Raw genomic sequence first — 15,355 nt, 5'->3', positions numbered from 1 at the left:
GAGTGTGAGCACGTGGCCAAGTGGTTAATGCATTGGACTAGCTACCTGAAGGTCGTGAATTCGAGCCCCAGCTGAGGGAACGTGTTGTGTCCTTGAGCAAGGCACTTAATCACACATTGCTCTGCGATGACACTGGTGTCAAGCTGTATAGGTCCTAATGCCCTTCCCTTGGACAACATCGGTGTCGTGGAGAGGGGAGACTTGCAGCATGGGCAACTGCTGGTCTTCCATACAACCTTGCCCAGGCCTGCGCCCTGGAGAGTGAAGACTTTCCAGGTGCAGATCCATGGTCTCGCAAGACTAACGGAATGTGAGGAAAATGGAAGGATATGGACATTGTATAGGCTGAAAAGATTAGTTTAGTTCGACATTTCATTACTAATTTAATTGGTTTGGCACAACATTGTGGGCAAAAGGGTTCCTTTGTTCCTGTACTGTACTGTTCTATGTTCTAACGTGAACTAAACTCCACAGTAAGAGGTGCAGTCCATTTCTCCATGGTTTATGTTATGCAAAAGAGGCAGGTGCTGCTGGTTGTAGTCCTGACTTGGAGCTGGTGGTAGCAGAAGATATGAGAATTCCTGAATATTGAATTAGTGGCTGAGGTGTATTTAATGTGGAAGGAATGGGATTACAATGGCCCTTATAATGCTGGACAGTAGTGGGAGTAGTTATCAATTCTTCAAATTGGACTCTAGTTTCCAAATGGAGGAGTAGCCTAGGGAGGTGTTAGGTCAGTATGAAGTAGTATTACTGGTTTTTTACATCTAATAATTTCTTGTTGTACACACTAAATGGGACATCTTAACACACTGCAACATTGCTTATCACTGACAAACATCTGGTAAAATGAAGCAAAAAGCTTATTTGCTGGAAAAATTCAGCAGGTCATGCAGTATCTGTGGAGGGAAAAGAATGGCTGACTTTCCTGGTGGAGACCTTGCAGTTAGAATTGAGAATATATAAGTTCAAAGTAAATTTATTATTAAAGTACATATGTCACCATATACAGTACTGAGATTCATTTTCTTGCAGGCATTCACAAAGAAATACCATAGAATCAATGAAAAACTGCACACAACAAGATGGACAATCAGTCTGCAAAAGACAACAAACCTAGCAAATACAAAAAACACACAAAATAATGAATAAATTAGCAATAAATGTCAAGAACACAAGATGAAATGTTCTTGAAAGTGAGTCCATAGGTTGTGGGAACAGTTCAGTGATGGGGTGAGTGAAGCTATCTCTTTGGGTTTAAGAGCCTGATGGTTGAGGAGTAATAACTGTTCCTGAAATATAGAGAAGATGATATATACAAGTGGGAGGGAGGGGTGAGGAGGTGAAAACAGATGAAACGGAAGTATTGATTGGGTAGAGCTTGGTGGGGAAGGGTGGAAATAGGCTGATTGGGGATCCTGACGGATACAGAAGAAAGGGACAAATGGACAAAGGAGTCATGGAGAGAAGGGAAGGGTGGGAATAGGAAATGCAACTGGTTGTTGGGTCCCATTGAAGCAAACAGGTGTGATGAAGGATGGGGTGATGCTGAAGTAAAGGGTAAGGACCAGATCTTTGCTCTGATTTTGAGGCATGTGGATTGGTGAGAACGGACATGAAGGAAACGCAGGGATTGCTTGTGAGGACTCCATCAGCGACTGCAGACAGTAAGTCATGTTTCCTAAAGAAAGATATTTCACAAGTCCTAGAGTGGAGAGATCCTCACCTTGAAGGCAGACACGATTGAGACATAGAAACTGAGAGAAAGGTTAGAGTCACAAACAAAAAAATCTGCAGATACTGGAAATCCAAGAAATGCACACAAAATGCTGGAGGAAATCAGCAGGCCAGGCAGCATCTACGTTTAGGCCAAGACCCTTCTTCAGGACTGGAGGGGAGGAAGAAATACAAGGCAGTAGGTGATAGGTGAAACTGGGAGAGGGGAAGAGTGAAGTAAAGAGCTGGGAAGTTGGTTGACGGAAGAGATAAAGGGCTGGAAAAGGGGGAATGTGATCGAGAGGACAGAAGGCAGGGGAAGAAAGGGAGGGGAGGGAGCACCAGAGGGAGATGATGGGCAGGTAAGAAGATGAGTGAGAGTAGGGAGTGGGTGGAGTGGGGCAGGGTCATTACTGGAAGTTCAAGAAATCGATGTTCATGCCACCAGGCTGGAGGCTACCCAGGTGGAATATAACGTGCTCCTCCAACCTGAGTGTGGCCTCATTGTGATGGTAGAGGAGGCCGTGGACTGACGTATTAGAATGGGAATGGACAGCAGAATTAAAATGAGTGGCAACTGGGAAAGGCTGGAGCCTTGGGTGGCAGGAGGTGTAGTTGTGGGAATTCATTTGTTTATAGTAGATGTCAGTGACTAGTCTGTCTATATAGATGGCAAGAGGGAAAAAATCTACTGTCTTTGTGATTTAAAAAAAATGTGTCCATAAAGCTGTCCTTGGGAAATATTTCAAACTGCTCTTCAGCCAACGAATCATAGTCGTGGTTATAAGTGGGTAAATTTATTGGGTGATTAGCACACAATAAGGTTCCACAAGTGATAGTTATAGATATAATAGATAGTGAGTAAGTATTGAATACCGGCCATAATGCCAAGAGTTATTCACTGCATTGCATTCACCTGATCAACACAGGTGGGAATCACAGTCTAATAAGTCATTTTAAAAGAAGGCTTTTCCACAGTGGTCTAGTGTCCTCCACCTTCACTACCTTTCAACAGCACGGTGACCCTCAACATTGTTCCTCCACTGAAATGTCTGGATGACAGATGCACTAACCGGCTCTGCAGATTATGCATGTCATATTTCACTCTGTGTGAATTTGAAGTTCCATCTCAGTGACCTTTTTTTTTAGATTTCCCACATCCTAAACCACCTGCTGCTGCAGTGTATTAGTGTTACACGTACAGCGTGGGGGGAGGGCTGAAAGTTGTGCATTTGCCCTCCCCCACCCCGCCCCAGACAGAAGCATGGTCTAAATCTGAAGCAGAAGGGAACTGGTGAAGTTGATACTTTTAAAGTTCCTTACTCAAAGAGCAGGAGTTCAAAGTAAATTTATTATCAAAATACATGTATGTCACCACATACTACTCTGAGTTTCTTTCCCCTTTATGCATACCCAGTAGAATAAAGAAATGAAAAACTATACATGAACAAAGACTGACAAACAATTAGTCTGCAAAAGAAGGCAAACTGCAAATAAAAATATAAGTAGTAAATAGTACAATTTATTTGGCCAACAACAATGGTGGCATCAGCAAACTTAAAGATGGCATTGGAGCTGTGCTTAATCAAGTGCTGGGGGTGGGAATCCTGCTATGCTGCCACATTTGCTTGCTCACAAGTTATCACGTGTAAAATACTTTGGGCAGTTGGAATGACTCGGTAAGCTGGTATATAAATATTGCTGATCCAGAGAGTGCAGGCGATTGTGTGTTCACACTTCAGTGGCAGGCAGTCAAGTGAGTTCTTGTAGCTTTGTCGACGTCAAATGGCTTTAGTTCATGCAATCACTAGAACACCTGTGTGAATAGGACCAATTAACCAAGTGGTTTGGTTTTCGACTGTTGGGTTGCTTCATTTGTCCATGTATGAGCTGCTTTTCCATTTATGTGGGCTATGATAACATGTTCCTGTAATGGGCAAGCATTCTGTACATTTTGCCTAACGTTTTGTACATGAGGGTTAGACATAGTCAGCTGTCCCCTGCTGACTACTAGATGAAACTGTGGTTTTAAATTATGTTTATGTGGTGGGTGACGATTTAAAGATTGGGATAAACCCAGACACCTTATGCAATCTCTGTCATGCTACGAGGAGTGAAATTTTGCTGATATTGGAGAGATGTGCACAAGCCATATTTTGTTGATTATTCAATAGAGTCTTTGATCAGAACAATGCTGAGAGTGTTTTACTTAGTTGTAAGTTTGACCCACTGTAAGTGCACGCTTTGTTCCTCATTCATGCCTGCCACTTCCCACACTGTCTTTGATCACCTTAGTTTGACAGCTTCTCTTCAGTAGTTCTGCTGGCTGAATTGAGTTAATGTATACAAATCTTTGCTCCAGTTTCACAAACTGAGGGTAGGCAGCAGTTTTGATAATTTATAATTGCATAGTACTTGGTTGGCAGTTAATCTAAAAATAATTTCATTTTACTGCTTTACAAAGTTCATGCTGATGACCATATTTGATCACGTGTTGAAGTGCCAGTTAATGTGAAAGTTCAAGTGAAAGTCTACAAAATTGGTTTTTGTTTGGAAAGCTATGAGCACATTTTAAAAATAATAAACCCAAATATCATTTCATTTAAGTGCAACTCATGATGAGGCTATGGTTTGTGCTGCTTCAATTTGCATACTGCCAAGTGCATTTCTCCCTCACACTCCATCTACCTGGAGCTTTCATCCTTTACCTTCTAATCTGCTGGGAGCCTCATTTTAATATCAAACCAGCAACGTCAGAGTGGCTGCCTTCTCACAGATAATATAAAATTTAATATTTGGGGAGCTGGTATTCATCAGGGCTTTGGTCGTTAGTGATAAAGGCCAGGAATCCAGCATGACATCTATCCGGAAAAAGCTTGGACCTCTTCACTGTATCACAATTCAGTGGCAGTTCAATTGCATGTTTTAATAACTGCACAGCTAAGAACTTCTGAACCTGCAAGATGTGTGGAAGCTCATCTGTTGTTTTCTAGCATCCTGTAGGCTCACACAAGTTAGACCATAAGACCATAAAATATTGGAGCAGAATAAGGCTATTTTGCCCATCAAGTCTGCTCTGTCATTCCATCATGGCTGATCCACTTTTCTTCTCACCACCAATCTCTTCCTTTCTCCTCGTATTACTTCATGCCCTGACCAATCAACCTCTGCCTCTCTTTCCTTCTTTATCAATCTTTTTATTGATTTAAAAGGAGCATAAATACAAACAAGAGGAGAATTATCTCAAATATATATATCAATAACAATCCAGACAGAGAGTGAAATAGACATTATCAAAATCAGTGTTAAGCTAGTATGCAGTATATAATAAAAAAAAGACAGCTAATTCTCCTCTTATCAATTCATGGAGAGTAAAAAACTTTAAATTTTTAAATGAAGGGGAAAAAAAACCACTACACTATACAAGAAAAAGGGAAAAAAAGGGACTGGGCAGTCCATTCTGAGGATACGACCAAAAAAAAGAAAGGCTTTCTGATCAAATCTAAAACTTAAAAAAAAATTGGAAGAGTAATACATTAAATCAAATGAAAATATTGAATCAACACCCTTAGAAATTGCTGGTGAACACAGCAGGCCAGGCAGCATCTCCAGGAAGAGGTACAGTCGACGTTTCGGGCCAAGACCCTTCGTCAGGACTAACTGAAAGAAGAGCTAGTAAGAGATTTGAAAGTGGGAGGGGGAGATCCGAAATGATAGGAGAAGACAGGAGGGGGAGGGATGGAGCCAAGAGCTGGACAGGTGATTGGCAAAAGGGATATGAGAGGATCATGGGATGGGAGGCCTAGGGAAGAAGAAAGGGGGAGGGGGGAATCCCAGAGGATGGGCAAGGGGTATAGTGAGAGGGACAGAGGGAGAAAAAGAGAGAAGAAAAAAAATGTGTGTATATAAATAAATAACGGATGGGGTACAAGGGGGAGGTGGGGCATTAGCAGAAGTTAGAGAAGTCACTGTTCATGCCATCAGGTTGGAGGCTACCCAGACGGAACATAAGTTGGTGTTCCTCCAACCTGAGTGCGGTTTCATCTCGGTAGAGGAGGCCATGGATAGACATATCAGAATGGGAATGGGACATGGAATTAAAATGTGTGGCCACTGGGAGATCCTGCTTTCTCTGGCAGACAGCGTAGGTGTTCAGCGAAACGGTCTCCCAGCCTGCGTCAGGTCTCGCCAATACATAGAAGGCCACATCGGGAGCACTGGACGCAGTATATCACCCCAGCCGACTCACAGGTGAAGTGTCGTCTCACCTGGAAGGACTGTCTGAGGTCCTGAATGGTGGTGAGGGAGGAAGTGTAAGGGCATGTGTAGCACTTGTTCCGCTAATAAGGATAAGTGCCGGGAGGGAGATCGGTGGGAAGGGATGGGGGGGGGGGGAACGAATGGACAAGGGAGTCGTGTGGGGAGCGATCCCTGCAGAAAGCAGAGATGGGGGGAGGGAAAGATGTGCTTAGTGGTGGGATCCCATTGGAGGTAGCGGAAGTATTGCGTGGAAAATATTGAATAAAAGGTTGCCAGATTTGCTCAAATTTAAAGGATGTATCAAATGTTCAACTTATTTTCTCTAACCTTAAACAGGACATAATGGAGGAAAGCCAATAAAAGACAGTAGGTGGATTAGAATCCTTCCACTTCAGTAACATGGCTCTCCTAGCCAATAAAGTTGAAAAGGCTATCATATGTTGAATGGAAACAGGAATATTTCCTGGTTCCGATGGAGTAATGCCAAATATTGCCTTAAATAAATTAGGTTGTAGGTCCAGTTCCAAGACTTTTGATAACATTTTTAAAACATCTCTCCAAAAATTGTCCAGCTTTATGTAAGACCAAAACATATGAGCTAAAATGGCCACCTCAATATTACATCTGTCACAAGTAGGATTAATACTGGAGAAAATATGCGCTAGTTTATCCTTTGACATATGGGCCCGATGCACTACCTTGAACTGTATCAGGGAATGACGGGTACAAATAGATGAGTTATTAACCAAATGAAAAATTTTACTCTATTGATTGTCTGAAAATGACTCTTGAAATTCCAATTCCCAAGTACGTTTAATTTTATCGTTAGATATCATCCGTAAATTCAATAGCCGTTTATAAATTATAGCTATCAACCCTTTTTGAAGTGATTTAAGCTGAAAGAGAGCATCTGTCATATTACCTGGATAAGCAGAAGGGTAATTTAGCAGCAAACCACTTAAAAAAAAAAAAAAAAAATTCCTAATTTGTAAATATCTTTTAAAAAATCATATTTATCCACTAACTGAGAAGAAGACATTAAACAATCCCCCAAAAACAAATCTGAAAAAGTTATTTCCAAATTAAAAAGGCCTTATCCAAAATTAATGGGTTTTTAAAAAAAAAGACAATTGAAATGGATATTACTAGAAAGAACAAAATTATTTAACTCAAAAAATCTACAAAACTGAAACCAAATTCTTAAAGTATGTTTAATAATAGGATTAAAGTCTTGTCTACTAATCTTAGAAAACAAAAAGAGAAGAGGAGCTCCCAGTAAAGAGGCCAAAGAGAACCCCTTCGCCGAGTTTTTCTCCAAATCCAACCATGAAGGACATTCATGTATGTCTGAATAATGAATCCAAAAAGTAATATATCGAATATTAATTGCCCAATAATACATTCTAAAATTTGGCAAAGCTATACCACTATCCTTTTTTAATTTCTGCAATAAAGGTTAACTCAGTCTAGGATTTTTATTATTCCAAATGTAAGATAAGATTATAGAGTCTATTCTATCAAAAAACGTTTTCGGAACAAAGGTAGGAACTGCCTGAAATGTATATAAGAATTTCGGTAGAGCTATCATTTTAATAGCATTAATTCGATCTATTAGCATTTGTTGGGTGTAATCAATTAATGGGAGAAAATTATATTTATACAAGTCCTTAAAATTTTTAGTAATTTTAATATCAAGGTAAGTAATTTTTAGCAATACTAAAAGGTACTTGATGATATTGATCCGAGTAATTATTAATGGAAAATAACTCACTTTTATGTAAATTTAGTTTATATCCAGAAAAACTACTGAATTCAGAAAATATAGATAGCATAGAAGGAATAGATTTCCTAGGATCTGAAATATAGACTAACAGGTCATCTGCATACAACGAAACCTTGTGTACTTGTCCCCCCTCTTAATACCCTGAACGGTATTGGAATCTCTAAGAGCACTAGCAGGGGGAACCTCTGCCTTAAATATACGTAATGACTTGGCCTCCATAGCTGCTTGTGGCAAAGAATTCCACGGATTCACCACTCTGGCTAAAGAAATTCCTCATCATTTCTGTTCTAAAAGGACACCCCTCTATTCTGGTCTTAGACTCTCCCACCATAGGAAGCATCCACTGTATCAACTTATTTCACCATTCGATAGGTTTCAATGAGGCCATCTCTCATTCTTCTGAATTCAAATGAATGCAGACCCAGAGTCATCACTCTTCATATGACAAGCCATTCATGAACCTCTCCAGTTTCAGAACATCCTTTCTAAGATAAGGGGCCCAAACATGCTCTCAATACTCCAAGTGAGGCCTCACCAGTGCTTTATAAAGTTTCAACATTGCGTGCTTGTTTTTTAGCTGTGCAGTTATTAAAACACGTAACTAAACTGTCAGCAAGTACGATGCTTGCCATTCAATTCTAGCATCATCAGTATCAAAGTGGCAGGAAATCGGTACCATTACTGTGTGTGGGTGGGTTGTTTCTTGTGAAAAGGCTCCTTTTATTCCTGTCAGATGTCAGTCTAAAGGAAATGTGCTTCCATTTATTTTCTCCAGGCGTTTGATCACAGATTCCAAAGTCAAGTTGAAGTACCAACATTTAATAACTAACAGTTTTGTAGAGGTATGACTTTCTCTCTTTAGAATTACCATTGTGCAGCAAGTAGAACTTAAAATAATTTAACACTGGTTGGTGTTATTGTAATTCAAAGTATTTTAAATATGTTTAGTTTGTTCTAGATTCTGCTGCATGCTGATGATAGGTGGAACCTTACAGGATTGAACCCAGTTTGTTAATGAGTGTCGTGTAAGATATAACTAATGCCAGAAAGTCATTAACTATGTTTCTGGTCACCACTGGTACCTAAAGCTTTTTATGCCACTTAGCTGCAATTCCATTTTTAAAAGCAGATTGAGACACTAACAGCTGTGGTTTTCCATCGCAGTGCAATCGACTGTTAAAATGGTGTCCTGCCCCTGACTGTCACCACGTTATTAAAGTTCAGTATCCTGATGCAAAGCCAGTTCGCTGTAAATGTGGGCGGCAGTTCTGGTAAGTGTGCACTGCACTATAGATTTCTATCTAAGTATCCCTCTTGGTTATTGGGCTGCTTTGAGTATCTGAAATGTAGTCTGTCACAAAGTAAGCTTGTTTCTTAATTTACAGCTTCAACTGTGCTGAGAATTGGCATGATCCTGTTAAATGCAAGGTGAGAGACAGTCTCCTGCATGTACTCACAGTACTATTTTCACATTAGTAACGTGACAGTGTTCCTGTGCAAGTTCAATTTGTTTTTAAATTGCAATAGGTGAAGTGAAACTTCAGTGCCTTTCCCTTTCGTGTACAGAAAAGAAGGTGGTGTACTGAGGAAGCCATTGAAGCAGACAGACTAGTTTTACAGTGCAGCTAGATGTTTTTTTGTAAAAGATTGGATAGGATGATGGTAGTATTGGCAGTGGTGAGGAGTGGTTGATTTGAAGAGAGAATTTATTGGATAAGAATAATGGACATTGTTCCTTTCTGTCTGCACTAACAAGGGACAGCACAGTAGTGTAGTGGTTAGCACATTGTTTTACAGCACTGGTGACCACTGATTAGGGTTCAATTTCTGCTGTTGCCTGTAAGAAGTTCATATATTCTCCCTGTGATCATGTGGGCTATCTGAGTGCTCCAGTTTCCTCCCACATTCCAAAGATGTTTGGTTAGGGTTAGTAAGTAATAGACATGCTATCTTGGTGCCAGAAGTGTGCCATGATAAATGTGTGGCTCAGCACAATTCTCACTGATCTGATTTGATGCTAATGATGCATTTCACTGTATGCTTCGATGTACATGTGACAAGGCTAATCTAATCTAGGTTTGAGAAGATGATGGTATATGAATCGTCCATAATTGGTTTTAGGGGGAGAAAAAATCAGTGGGCCAGAGCTTGTTGCCTTTCCTTGCTGGTAGAATATGATAGACCAAAGTTGTCTTATTGAAGGAGCAGCCTTCACTGGGATTACATAATTTTTGGCTTATGTTGCAGTGCGGAAATAAGGCTTTTGTGTGCAATACGAGACCCAAACTGAGGTGTAAATCAGGTCTGAAAATCTGAGATTCTAGAAATGTGCAGCGTACTAGGCAGCTCCTGTGGAGAGAGGAGCAGGGGTAGCATTTCAATACAATAGGACTTGTGTTGATTTAAGTAAACTCTTGAACAGTTTAAAAACAATTGTTATAGCATTGTAGGATAATGAGGGTAAGATAAAACTTAGTGAAATGTGATAGGAACACCTCATTTTGTCAGTAGTAGTGTGACACTGTGGGGGCTATCTGAAGGGTTTTGCACTGAGCTGTGGACCCACAGGAATGGACCATACCAAAGCACAACCTAGTGCAAACAGCAAGTCACTTAGATTGAGAAGTGATATGGGTAAAACGAGAATTGGTGTGTACGAATTCTTTTTAAAAAATCTTGAACAGTATGCTTTGCAAATAATTTTAAATTGTCAATGTTTTGGAAGGTACTGATCTCCACAATGGCGCAGCCATTTTCGAAGTATCTTTTTGTACATTGAATGTATGTAGGTGAACACAATGTGCTAATAACGTGTTCTGCTGTCTTCCTTCTAGTGGTTGAAGAAATGGATTAAAAAGTGTGACGATGACAGTGAAACTTCCAATTGGATTGCAGCAAATACCAAGGTAGACTAGTGACCTCCAGAGACCATCAGTGAGAACTAGTGCTTTGAATTGCCCCTTGTACGGTAGGAAGGCTGATGCAGGGAATATTAGTCTGTGAAAGATTGCAGTTTCACCTTCTCTCACTGTCCAGAATTGTCAGGAACTGCATGCTTTTAGGAAAAGTTCCAGATTAAACTGGAACTTCTCATGGGGGATCTCACTGAAACCACTTGAATATTCAAAGGGTGGATGTGGAGAGTATTTCCTGTAGTGGAGAACCAGGACCAGAGGGTACAGCCTTAGAATAGCAAGATGTCCCTTTAGACCAAAGATGAGCTTGAACTACTTTAGCCAGAGTGCAGTGAATCTGGAATTCATTGCTATAGATGGCCGTGGAGGCCAAGTCATTGGGTATACTTAAAGTGGAGGTTGATAGGTTCTTGATTAGTATGGCTGTCCAGGGTTACAGAGAGTAGAAAGAAGATGGGATTGAGAGGGATAATAAATCAGTTGTGATGAAATGGTGGAGCAGACTTGATGGGTTGAATAGCCTAATTCTGCTCCTATGTCTTATGGTCTGAATGTTGTAGAATGTGAATACGTTAAACAATCTGCGTGTTTAACTCTGCCCTCTGATAGTTTATATCTCTGCAGTACCTGTTTGTATGAAAGTGTGAGACAGACCAGGAGTGGAACTGGATGCCCACATCCCATGACTGGGGGGAAATGTTTAACAATGAGAGATGAGTGGGCACTCCAGATTCCCTTACATAAACATGCTGTAATAGCAAGAATCAAGTATCAATGTAAATTTAGTAGTAAGTGATTCTTTGTGCCAGAGTCCAAGATGACTACACATAGCTTTCTGTAAAAACTTGGCTGTTTTTTTATTCGCTGTACCCATTGTGAGAAATTCTTACCATTTCACATGATAATAGGAAGCCGGTGATCATTTAATTCCAACTTAAGCAATCATAAGTAGAAGTTATGGCACAGGAGAGAATTGTTGAACCCAATAGGACTTTGGAGGTGTTTATCCCCCAGGAACAGTGATCATCTATGTGCTGTCCTATTTTCAGACTCTTTCAAGCCAGCTCTGGCTCAACTTGTTCTTAAATACTTTCTCAGGGAAGACATTGTTTTAAAGAATAATCCTTGTAATTTTTTCCATAGCTTCAACAGTCTTTTATATTTAAAGTCCCTTTTGTTTATAGCCCTTTAAGACATCAAATAATGAGCCATTCTGTTTCTCTCTTATCAATTCAAAAATATTCTCACCAAATACACAAAATCTTCACTGTTCAAATGCATCCTGTTCTAATGTTTTTCTCACCATCTTCCTCCTGTAACTCGTTATTCATCCATTATTGCACATATAAAATCTTCTAGTAAACAATGATCTCTCAGGCTGCATCTTCCACATCTTCAATGTATTCTTCTGATCTTGATCTTGTTTTTGAAACTGTTGGAGTCTGTGACTTACAGTCTGTAGTTCAATCGAATGAGCTAAAACTCTGATGGCCCAGAGAAAACTTCAGGAGAGAAGCACAAACATGAGCTACCATGAGGAGAAGCTCAGAGATGAGGTGAGGGGCCATGATCGACTACACTTGCTGATAAAAGCATCAGGGAAGATTGAAACATTGAGGCAAGTGAGGAGAGCAAGGATCGCTCTCCTCCGAGTTGCTGCTGGGTTGAAGTCGCTCTTCTCGGAGAGGCTGCTGGGGTCGAGTCGCTACCCTCGGAGGGGCTGCTGAGTTCAAGCAGTTGCTCCCCGTGAAACTCTTGGAGATGTTTTCGAAATTCTGAGATTTATGGATTGAACTATAGTTCGTATTGGCCTCTTTCAGTTCTGTTTTTTTTCATGTTCTTACCTGCACTTTCTTGTTGACAATTGGTAGTCTGGGGGTTTGGGGTTTGATGCTTTTATTGTTTCTCCATGTGAGTTATCTATTACTTTTTGTATGGGGGGGGGCTGGTTGGACGGTTTGGTATTTGTAAGCTTTCTGTTTCTTTTTCTTTCATGCGGGGGTGGGGTGGGATTGATGACTTTCAACTAGTTCTATGTTTTTTCTGTACTTGATGCCTATCTGGAGAGAACAAATCTCAGTTGTACTTTGTATGTGTGCATTGATAATAAAGTGAACCTTTGAAATGCTGGAGGAACTCAGCAGATCAGGCAGTGTATGGAAATGAATAAGCAGATGGTATTTCGGGCCAAGGCCCTTCATCAGTACTGGAAATGAAAGGGGAAGATGTCAGATTAAGAAAGTAGGTGAGGGGAAGGAATACAAGCTAGAAGGTGATCGGTGAAGAATGAATCAGATAGATGAGGACAAGGGGCCTTAGGAGAATAAGAAAGGGGAGGGGAAATTTCACTCAGTATTTAGACTGTCACTTTTTAAAATTTATATTTGCTATGTTAACTATCCCTTTGTGTGGAGGGTGTTATCTGTACTGATATCTACTCTAATAGGCTAGCACAAAAAGGAATTGCAGCTCAATTTAATAATTTTGACAAAATTCAGTAGATGATGTGTTTGAGAGTTTCAAACTGGCTGTAAACAGCTTGCCTTTACTAAGGTATCCAGAAGTAAGAATTCAATCTCAAGAGCATTTGTAATAAATAAAAGATCCAGATATCTAAATGGTCATTTCAGTTGTGGTGTTGCTTTTAAAGTCTTGAGATTGAATCTCCAAGTCCCACCTCTTCCACATCCCCCAGTCTCTCATCATTCAAGGTAAATTACAACTACCTTTGGCCAGGTTGTGCTTGACCAACCTGCCCCTAATATTCATCTCCCACCCACCCCTGTAATTTCCCCACAACTAAACCTTTACAGTTCTGTGGGTTTAATTGTGAACCTCTCTTGAACCAGTGAATTACATATGAAGTTTGATGTTCAGGGCAGGCTTGTGATGCTCTTAGCCCTTTCCAATCAGCTAGATTTAGAATATTTCAAGGTAATTTTTAAATAATAATGAAAAATAGTAGTATTACTGCAATCACTGGAGTGAGTATGGTGTTCTCCTAAAGGGTCCCTCAAGTAGCTGTAGAGACTGATCCAGGATCCACATGTGCAGGTGCAGTGTGGACAGTAGTAAATGGTGGCTAAGATTAATGGTTGGGTCTTTTGGTTTTACATTCTCTGCTTTCAAAGCTGCTGTTTGTTCCCTGTGACACTGTGGAGGTCGTTCTCATGTAGATTTCCACCAAGTGCATCCATTGAGTGCAATGACTTTCCAGTTTTTAGATATAATGTTAAATTTCTTCAGGCTGATTTTGATCTTTGAAGCTTTTCCTTTGCCCACCAGGGGCTCGTTGATCTTCCTTCAACTTGGAGTAAAAGATCTGTTTGAGGAGGCGTGCGTTAGGCATCCTGATGACATGAGCTGTCAGTCGGAGTTGGTGTTGCTTTGTCATGTTGGAGATACCATTCATGTTGGCCTCCTCCAGTACGCTGGTGTTAGTGTGTCTGTTTTTCTAATTGATCCTCAAAATCTTTCATAACCCTATGTAAGATTAAGGAAAAGAGTCTTTGAAGACCGTGACCTACAGGTCCAAAGAAAACTATAGAGCAGTCATCCTTCTTACGTTACTGTATGGAGCTTAATCTTGGACCACCAGAAACCCTTGAAGCAATACCACCAAATAGCACTACTGAATAATATTTTAATATTAATGTATCTCCCAGGTGTGGTTGGAGGTAGACAGACTCTAATTGTGGTAAGGTGCTTGTGAATTAGGTTGGGGAAAGAGTTGAATATCGGTTGATCTGTGTAAATATCATATTGTATATAATTTCTCCCACTGTACATTTTCACATTTTGGGACTCTGTGAAAAATTGGGAACAGTTAAAGCACTTGCTATTGTGGCAGAGCCAGTTTTCTTTTCCCCAAGAGATGTAGGACCCATACATCTCTACATCACACCACATTTTATTTGCTTAGCAACATGCAATACAAGAAGTTCTTTGAAGTAAAATATTAACAGGAAAATATCTAGAGTGTGTCTAATTACTATCAACTGTCATTAACTCTGGAAGTGATTTCTCGATATGGATTGCTAATTCATTGGGCTTGGTAGGTGGTTGATTAATCAGCACAATACAACATTAGTGCAGGCTTCTAGTTCTTTGAATTTTTACCGTTTGCTAACGGTGCTTCTAACATCTCAACAGGAATGCCCAAAATGTCATGTGACCATTGAAAAGGATGGTGGATGTAATCACATGGTTTGTCGCAATCAGAATTGTAAAGCAGAATTCTGCTGGGTCTGCCTCGGTCCTTGGGAGCCTCACGGATCCGCCTGGTTAGTATGGCGTTTTGCTCTGGTAAACGTTTAAGGATTAACTGACATTTTAATTGTTGGCACGCTACACTGGATGCTGCTCTCCCTCTGTCCCCAAGGGATGTCCACTTAGAATAGAGATGAGGATTTTTTTTTAGCCAGAGGGTGGTGAATCTGTAGTATTCATTGTCACGGTTGGCTGTGGAGGCCAAGTCATTGAGTATATTTAAAACAGAGGTTGATATGTTATTGATTAGTAAGGGTGTCAAGGGTTACAGGCGTTGAGAATGGGGTTGAGGGGGATAATAAGTGGGCCAAGATGGAATGGCAGAGCAGACTTGATGGGCAAATGGTCTAATTCTGCTCCTTTGTCTTATGATTGTCTGTTTTGAAATTCTGTTGGTTTTCAGCTCTTGAGC

The 15,355-nt window shown here is 40.4% G+C and overlaps 1 protein-coding gene across 2 annotated transcripts in view; it reads left to right on the top strand.

Annotated features, from left to right (window-relative positions):
* Positions 1–15,355, top strand: part of LOC140211910 (E3 ubiquitin-protein ligase ARIH1) — a 110,368-nt gene that overhangs the window by 81,039 nt on the left and 13,974 nt on the right. For both annotated transcript variants that reach the window (XM_072282111.1, XM_072282112.1), the window contains 5 exons: positions 8,535–8,601; positions 8,924–9,030; positions 9,145–9,187; positions 10,594–10,665; positions 14,827–14,957. In XM_072282111.1, coding sequence (XP_072138212.1) covers positions 8,535–8,601; positions 8,924–9,030; positions 9,145–9,187; positions 10,594–10,665; positions 14,827–14,957 — 420 coding nt within the window. The remainder of the gene's footprint in view (positions 1–8,534; positions 8,602–8,923; positions 9,031–9,144; positions 9,188–10,593; positions 10,666–14,826; positions 14,958–15,355) is intronic.

Source organism: Mobula birostris, chromosome 18 (genome assembly GCF_030028105.1).
Source record: "Mobula birostris isolate sMobBir1 chromosome 18, sMobBir1.hap1, whole genome shotgun sequence".
Classification (NCBI taxonomy): domain Eukaryota; kingdom Metazoa; phylum Chordata; class Chondrichthyes; order Myliobatiformes; family Myliobatidae; genus Mobula; species Mobula birostris.
Note: the sequence above shows the minus strand (reverse complement) of the source record. Positions and strands in the feature narration are given on the sequence as shown.